This window comes from Cricetulus griseus, chromosome 5, assembly GCF_003668045.3.
Source record: "Cricetulus griseus strain 17A/GY chromosome 5, alternate assembly CriGri-PICRH-1.0, whole genome shotgun sequence".
NCBI lineage: Eukaryota > Metazoa > Chordata > Mammalia > Rodentia > Cricetidae > Cricetulus > Cricetulus griseus.
The window spans coordinates 35,164,654-35,173,661 of NC_048598.1; the positions used below are offsets into that span (position 1 = coordinate 35,164,654).

Consider the following 9,008-nt stretch of genomic DNA (forward strand, 5'->3'; position numbering starts at 1 on the left):
TTCTTACTGTGTTACTCCTTGACAAGAGATGGAATTGCAGAGGGCAGCATCAGCATCACCTCTGCCCACATGAACTGGTTGAATCTTTAGAATACTGTTCCAGTGGCAACTGCTTTCTCACATGAGTGTTACTGGGGATAAATACCTAAACCATAGCAATTAGTGAAATAACTTAGGGAATTATGTCTGTGCGTCTGTCTTTGTGTCTGTCTGTGGTACTATGTGTTCCTGAATGCAGTGCCTGCAGCAGCCAGAAGAAAACATTGGTTCCCCTGAAGCTTGAGTTACAGGCCACTGTGCACAGCTCAGAAAACTGAACATGGAAACTGAACATGGGTCCTCCCTCTCCAAGAGCAATAAATGCTCTTAATTGCTGAGCCACTTCCATCTCCAAGAAAGTAGTTTTTTTGTTTTTTGTTTTTGTTTTTGTTTTTGTTTTTTTTTCCAGTGGTAGTGGGTGGGGTTTTGAGACAGGGTTTCTGTGTGTATCCCTGGCTGTACTGGAACCTGCCCTGTAGACCAGCCTGGACTTGAACTCACAGAGATCTGTCTTCATATATATATATATGAAGTATATATATATACTCATTCTTAGAGTAAATATTTTTCTATTATTAATGGTTGAATTTTTAAAATTCAGAAATTGAGCATCTGAGGATAGTTCCTGTTAACACAGTGAACTTCATTCTACATTCTAACCCTGCAGTTCCGTTGCTCTAATCATACACGTTAGTTTCCCTACAGATGTGGAATAGAAGTTTTCCTCTCCAATTTTCTCAACTCTAACATAATTATCATGGACATTTCCCCATGCCACTCGGTTTTCAAACCTTTTTAATGGCTGCATGATATTTCCCTAGTGGATTGGCCATAATTTGAAGTATTTCTTGCTTGTTAGACATTTAGATTGGTTCAGTTTTCCTCTTACTGCAATGAATATGTATAAATCTTTGTATATATCTCCTTTGTTTGTTTGTTTGTTTGTTTGTTGAGACCAGATTTCTCTGTGTAACAGCCCTGGCTGTCCTAGAACTCACTCTGTAGACCAGGCTGGCCTTGAACTCACAGAGCTCTGCCTTCCTCTGCCTCCTAAACTGCCCAGCTTTTGTAGATATTTCTAATTACTCCCCAAAATTTACAACATGGCAGTGCAGCTTACTTTTAATAAAGAGGTAAGTCTGAAATAGAAGTGATTTTTTTTCTTTTAGTTGAAATATTTTACACAATTTTTAAAAAAACTTTTCTGCTATCCAAGCTTTATACAGAATTTGATAGAAAGATGTTATGTAACTTCTTTTAAAACTTTTTCTTTCAGCATTCGGGTTTCAACCTGGAATAGACTGAACTACCTAAAGAATGGAGTGCTAAAGTCTGCCTTAAAATCTGCCATGGCCCATGACCCCATCTCCCCTGTGCTCTCTGATCCACACTTGGACACTGTGGACCAGCGGCTTCTGAATGTCCTTGCCACTGTCAAGCAGTGTACTGACCAGTTTGGGATGGACACTGTGCTGGTGGAAGACAGGATGCCGCTCTCCCACTTGTAACTCTCAACGTGAAACAGGTGGAACTGGTTTATACGAAGATAGAGAAACAGCACAATCAATTCCAAGTGGCATGTGATGGCCTGGAAGTGGCCAGCAGCGGGTATTGGTGGTGCTGGGAGTGCTTGGTGTTTACTGCAGTGTCGGCATGGGAGCTTGTCTGTGGAGTCACCTGGCATCCACAGCAGTGGCCTATTCAGGCAGCAGGCTCCATCTCTGGTCAGTCTTATTCCCACAAAAAGGACAAACAGGTGTGACACTGGCTAAGCAGTTTGGTTCCAGAGTTTGTGTCTGGGGTGGAGCATGCCATCTTTTCTCCACACCCATAGATTCTGTAGATTGACTTTGCAGTCCCTTGTGTCTTTAAAAACAAACAACAAACAAAGGCAGAACTAGTCAGATTATAAAATGTCCTGCTCCTCCAGAGTGGCATCAGACAAAAGAGCACAGGCTGCTGGAGGAGACCCATTTTAAGGTAGATGGAGGAAGGGAAGGTCAGGTCAGGAAGGTGTTGGGGCTCGTAGCTATTGAGTGCTATGGATTTGACATCTCAGGGAAGAGAAGAGGGAGGGACTCACTCTGTAGAACCAGGAGGATGATTGCCTTAGTGAAAATCAGCTTCCCCTGTGTTTAGGTTCTTAAATGTGTCCAAAGCAAACACTCACCCTCTAGTCCTGTTCAAATAAACCAAAACTGTCTACAGAGGAAATAGGATTACAACCCAAGCATACTCCCTGCCAGGCACTGACTTACCCTCTAAGTAGCAAAACAAGCTGAAATAATACAAGTTTGGTACCTGTGATCTCTGTCATCCTCACCTTCCCCACACACACACACACACCTTGTTGGTATTGTTTATTTTGAGGTAGACTATAGGCTCTTACTCTAGCCCATGCTGGTCTGGAATTTAGTATATAATCAGGCTAGCTTTGAACTGGCAGCAATCCTCCTGCCTCAGCCTTCCACATGCTAGGATTATTAGTATGAGCAACCATACTCACCTCTCGTTTCTCTTCTAAGGTGTAAGGCATTTAATCAGCGATGCTGCTGTCATGAGGTTAATGGCCTTGTTTGTGCCTTCTTATTAGAAAGCGTCCTGCTGGTTGCTGGACTGAGCTTGTGATGTAGGCCCTGCAGGTAGCAGAGAAAAAGATTTTAAGCCTTCTGAGCCTTGAAACTGAGACTACCATGAAGAGCCTTAATATTTTGGTTCATATTGGAGTTTTGAACCCATGGTGTAGTTAGTAGAATTCATCTCCTTGCAGCATTGTCAAGTTTAGGCTTAGTTGTGTGTTCTGGCAAAGTCACTTGACATGGAAGCAGCTGGTGGTAAATTACAGGGCTCGGGACGGTGTCCACACACGGAGCTGTGTGTTCCCTCTGCCTCTTGTCCAGTTCTGGACTTCTGTCAAGACCAGCCTTTCAGTGCCATGCTTGACATTTAGTGCCAGCCATGGAGCCTGGATTGAGCAACTACCTTCTGAGTTTAAGCCCTCAGGTTTCTCACACTTGGCAAGGTTGGCAGGGCAGGGAGGCGGCCATAAGCTTCTAGCTCCAAATTTATAGACACAAAAGTTGTGTTGGAGAAAAAAGGAGAGGCACGTTTTTAAAAAGTGTTGTAACTCTGGCCTCTTTCCAGGTCATTTATGAGAGTTAGGGCTGTTATAATCAAGCCACCAGAGGGAGCTAGGTCTGCTCTAAATTACATTTGCCAACTGAACACTGAATACATGGACATATTTACTACAAAACCAAGAAACTGGAACCTATTGCAGTTTCCTCATTTGCTCCCACTTCTTAAATATATGTATTCTGAAGTTGAAATGAGAAATTTAGGTATAGAATTTTTATTCTCAAACTGTTCCTTAGTCTCAGGCTGCACTGTGCTATAAATTCCTTTTAAAACAATGGGCTCTAATTTGCTGAAGATGGGTGGTATTTTTAAGGTATGTCTCCCTGTTTGCACTCAGGGTTAAAGTGTCAAGACTAAATTTTAAGAAGAAAATGGAAGGATTTGACTACATTTATTACAGATTATTTTAGCAAAGTGAATCCTGGCAGCTTTTCTTTTTTTCCCAGTGCTGGTGACAGAATTGCCATCCAAAGAATTTGTGTTTTCTTTGAAACACTCACACCTTGGCTCTGCATCTCCATGACCACACCCTTCAGCCTCCCTTCTCATTCCTCACTTGGTCTCTTTGACCAGCAATTGACCTTCTCTTGTGACCATAAGACAGCTTCGGTCAGCAAGCTCCCTTGTGCCTCTGATCTGGCTTTCAGGATGGTGGGTACAGGGCTTTTTGGGTCAGTATGGCCGTGTTGTATTCTGCCAAGGAACATAGATTTCCTTTGACACAAGGAAATACTGACTGACACTGAGAAAGGACTTGGCCAGTAAAGGTTAGCACGTTCACCAAGCATCTCCTGAGCAGTCTGCTGAGCCAGGTGACCTGACTGTGAAACTTGCTCCATGGGGGAGGCTGGCTTTTCTCCCCTGTATCTCTCTAGGCTGGGTGGTGAATGGGGACTGGGTACTGCACTGTCACGCGTTTTTAGGACCTACAGTGATCCTCAAACTATTGGGGGAGGCTGGGAATAACTTACTGGGAGATTAATTTATTTGTCTAAAGGGTGGTGTAGGCATCACTGCCCTCTTGTTTGATCTGCCTGGGATTTCCTCTTGGAGCTGTTGTACAGACAGAGGTTGTACTTGGTAAGACACCAAACAAATTTCTAATGTGTTCTATGGGTTTCAATTCTGAAAAAGAAATAATAAAGATTTTAATATATATTATTGTATCATGTTTTCCTGTTAATACTTTTTTTTTCTCCCCAGTGCTTCCTATTCCATTTTCCTACCTGTTTTTAAGGAACAAAACATTACATCCTTTGCCTCTACTTAAACTTCCATAGGGATTGCTTCCAGTGAGTGAGCGCCACAGACTTAGGCCCACACAGTCAGCTGTAGCGGACTTCAAAGTTGTCATAATCTTCAGGGTGTCCTGGATGTTTAATAGTTAGCTCCTTTCTCGAAGCTTCTTGTGAGATGAAGAACTATGAATCCTAAGTAGGACTTAGCAGAAACAAATTCCCCTGATTAGAATTCTTAGGATACTCAGAATTTTCATTTTTGAAATGGAAATCCAGTATCTTAAACCCTCAGCCAAGGGCTAGAGTGATGGCTCAGTGGTTAAGAGCACTGTCTGCTCTTCCAGAGGTCCTGAGTTCAATTCCCAGCAACCACATGGTGGCTCACAACCATTTGTAATGAGATCTGGTGCCCTCTTCTGGCTTGCAGGCATATGTGCAGGCAGAACACTGTATACATAATAAATTAAAAGTAAATAAACCCTCCACCAGACAAGCAGCTTAGATTTCCTCTTGGTTTGCTGCCAGCTCTTGTCTTTGTATTTGTCCATCACAATGGAGAGCAGGCCAAGACTGGTGTGTGTTCCTCCCTGACGTATCACGTTGTATTGTTGTGATTAGAACACCATGACCAAGGCAACAAGTTATCAGATAAGGGCCCATGGTGGAGAGGTAGAGGTGGCAGGAATGGTGGCTGGAGCAGAAGCTGTGGGCTCACCCCTTCAACCACAAGCATGAAGCAGAGCAAATTTGAAATGATAGGAGTCTTAAACTTTCTTTTTTTTTTCTTTTTGGTTTTTCGAGACAGGGTTTCTCTGTACAGCTTTGGAGCCTGTCCTGAAAGACACTCAGTAGACCAGACTGGCCTTGAACTCACAGATATCCGCCTGCCTCTGCCTCCCAAGCACTGGGATTAAAGGTGCACCACCACCCGGCTAAACTCTTCTTTTTTTAAGACAGAGTTTCTCTGTGTAGCAATGGCCACTCTGGAACTCTCTCTAGACCAGGCTGGCCTTGAACTCAGGACCACCTACCTCTGCCTCCCAAGTGCTGGGATTAAAGCCAGGGGCCACCACTGTATGACAGGTCTTTAACTCTTAACTCCTTCCTCCGGTCACAAGGCCATAGCTCCCAAACCTCCCAAACGTCACCATCAATTGCAGACCAAGTATTTGAATGCCCAAGACTGAGGGACAGTTCTCATTCAAATGGTCACATAGATCTTCCTGCACACGCCACAGGAGGACCCCTTCACTCCTCAGCACACGTATGGCTTTCATTTCTTAGAGCAGGCGGCGCGGGGGGGGGGGGGGCAGTATAAACCCCAGTATGCATCTGTGTCCTGAGCAATGCAACATGCCACCCAGATGTGACTGGCCCTTCATGTAAGAAGCCTCTAGAACAGGAGTTCTCACCCTTCCTGCTGACACCCTTTAATACAGTTCCTCTCAACAATGATGGAATAAAAGCTCCATGACTCCAGAATTGGGGAGCTGTGAACTCAAGATTCAGGACCACCAGGGCCTGCACTTCTGTCCCCTGCCTGAGGTCATTGTGTTGAGTGTACCCTCTCTTGAAAGAACAGTCACAGAGCACAGGGATCCCACAAGTGCCCTAGGCCACGGAGGTTGAACCTTTACCAGGTGAACTAGGACACATTCATCCTGGTGGTTTCAGGGTCTGTTTACCAAATTTATTTATTTGGAGATAAGAGGCTTGTGTTGTCCCCAGAGATTGTTTTCAAGAGAGATGGTCCTGGCTACCTTCAGCGGGGTGGGAAGTGGCTTTTCAAAAGTGAGGTTCAGAGCTGGAAAGGTGGCTCAGAGGTTAAGAGCTCTGCCTGCTCTTCCAGAGGTCCTGAATTCAAGTCCCAGCAACCACATGGTGGCTCACAGCCATCTATAATGAGATCTGGTGCCCTCTTCTGGTATGCAGGGATACAAGGAGGCAGAATGCTGTACGTACACATAATAAATAACTCCTTTTAAAAAAGAAAAGTGAGGTCCATTTTCTCTGCCACACACATATGTTGACTCACAGGCCTGAGGTCCTGCCACAGACCACCCCAGCCGGGTATGGGAGTCCCTGGGATGAGGGTCCTCGAAGAATAGGTGGGTAAGGATTCGGCGGTGACAAACAGAAACAAACACAGAGGCAGTTTGAATCTGAGTGTCTTTTGTAGTTCTCAAACAAGGTTTTTTTAATAGAGATATTTTCTCAGGGGATGTTTTTGTTAAACCCAAACATATGGCATTATTGTTACTTGACACAGTGATGCAGAAATACAAAACAGAATCATCCAGGGTTAATCAAAACATAAAATTTGTCCTTGATTAGTCAAAACATAAGGCCGTCCTTGACTAACATAGGATCATCCAAGGCTAAGCACATATTTCTTAAATCAAAATAGTATATTTTATGGCCAGTTATTGTTTAACATCTATTACCTAGTTCTTATGAGTTTTTGAGGTATTGAGCTACTTTAACTCTTTCTTATTAAAAGCTTTCATTACCAGTCACTTAAGTCCACTTTCGATGACACATGTACAGCCATATGAAATTTTATTGTTGGGAAAGTTTTTACTTTTTGTACTTATATGAATGACATGAATAATTTGGAAAGCTCTGGTTTTTCCTGAGATGAGGTCATGGCTAGTGACCCCATCTCAGGGGATGGTTTCTTTTTTTTTTTTTTAATAAAGATTTTATTATGTATACAACATTCTGCTTCCATGTATATCTGCACACCAGAAGAGGGCACCAGATCTCATTACAGATGGTTGTGAGCCACCATGTGGTTGCTAGGAATTGAACTCAGGACCTCTGGAAGAGCAGTCAGTGCTCTTAACCTCTGAGCCATCTCTCCAGCCCCAGGGGACGGTTTCTTATCTATTTCTTTTGTTTAAAATGTCAGCATAGGCTTTTAGGAACATTTCGTTGTGAAAAAAAAAAAAAAAAAAAAGGAATAGAAGAACAGAAATTGCCATGAGAATCACAGCCCAATATTTTTCCCCAGCTGAGAGTTCTACAACCATTTCCAGGAGACCTCCTCCTTCTGAAGTTATCACCTCAGTCTGTGGAACTTGTCACACAGAATCTACTGGATTTGGTGTGGCAGGGTCCCACACTGCATGCAGTCTTGCTTGAGTAATGCCGAGCACTCAAAGCTTCCTGAAGTTCCTACTATAGCCTCTAGATGTCCCCGTCACCCATGAGCTCTCCTGGCGTGCACAACCCCTAGCTCCAATCCCTGAGAGTGGAATATGACGAATTTACAGAAATAGTTAAAGACATACAAACACTAATGTTTGGATTTGTTGTTTCAGTGTGGGGCCGACTTCTTGATGAAATTCTTACCTCAAGTGTTTTTCAAAGGAATGTCTTGAAATCAAGTTAGTCTAAGGAGTTTCCAGTTACTTTCTCTGCAGTGAAATGCTAAATCTTAACCAAAGCATCTCAGATTACTAGCAAGACCCAAAAATTGCAAAGCTGAGACAAATACCCCATAGACTTAAAACTTGTGCTGTTCTGACAAACTTTAGGTTTTGTTTGTTTGTTTGGTTGGTTTTTTGGTTATTGTTGTTGTTGTTGAATTTAGTACATAAGCAGGCACTCTACCTTCATACTAGCCCTAGTCTACACTACAATTTTCCAGTAAACACTAGTGTAACTAGAGTGACCCAAGTCTCTTCTGGGATGCTGTTTTACACATTCCACATAAATGCACACCCTTGCTACACAACGAAATAAAAATAACCATGTACTGAATATGAAGCATTCATTTGACTGCTCTTCACAGCATCCCTGACGGGTGGAGCCGTCAGGGTATGGACCAGTAATAAGGTAACACCCATGTTGTACAAATAGAGAACAGGGCTCGGTCAGATTAATCCATATGCAGACTGACAATGTTTATTGAATGAGTTAATGTTTGCATAAAGGTGTATGCTAGTTTCCTGCCACTGTGGCAAATACCAGAGAGCGTTATCAAGGAAAAGGTTTATTTGGTTCATAGCCTTGAAGGTTCCAGTTCACTACTCACAGGCCTCTGGAGAAGATGGGCAGCTGGCATCTGCAGGAGCAGTAGGTAGAGCAAAATAGCTCACCCACAATTCTCTTACAAGAACATACCCCCACCCACCCAGTAACCCAAAGACCTCTACTAGGGTTCATCTCTGACTGATTTCCACCACCTCCCCATGATACTAAGCTGGGGACCAAATCTGGGTATTTAATGTTTTGTATGTAGCCCTAGATGGCTGAGTATGTATATCAGGATGGGCTTGAACTCACAGAGCTCTGCCTCTGGGTATTGGGATTAAAGGCATGCATCACCATGCACATCTGATCAGCCTCATAGTTATGAGTGGACAAGTACTTATCCTAACTTCTCTAATTCGAACATGATGCAATTTCCCCTTAACTCCGGAATTTCCAAAACTCAACTGTCTCCCGACCCGACTTCCTCTTGCTTTTGCCGGATTGACAGCCATGAAAGCTGACTGCCAACTTCTCAATGTTTCATTTCTCTCTCCATAGGACTAGGGGCGACCTTGGTCGTCTACATCAATCTTGCTTGTCGCGGATCACGGCCGC

General features: G+C 43.4%; 1 protein-coding gene across 8 annotated transcripts in view; it reads left to right on the forward strand.

The window, feature by feature from the left end:
* Fam20b (FAM20B glycosaminoglycan xylosylkinase) overlaps positions 1–4,335 on the forward strand; it is a 40,149-nt gene extending 35,814 nt beyond the window's left edge. For all 8 annotated transcript variants that reach the window (XM_027417300.2, XM_027417298.2, XM_027417305.2 and 5 more), the window contains one exon: positions 1,316–4,335. In XM_027417300.2, the coding sequence (XP_027273101.1) occupies positions 1,316–1,547 (232 nt within the window). In that variant the 3' untranslated portion in view covers positions 1,548–4,335. The remainder of the gene's footprint in view (positions 1–1,315) is intronic.
* Positions 4,336–9,008: the final 4,673 nt, after the last annotated feature.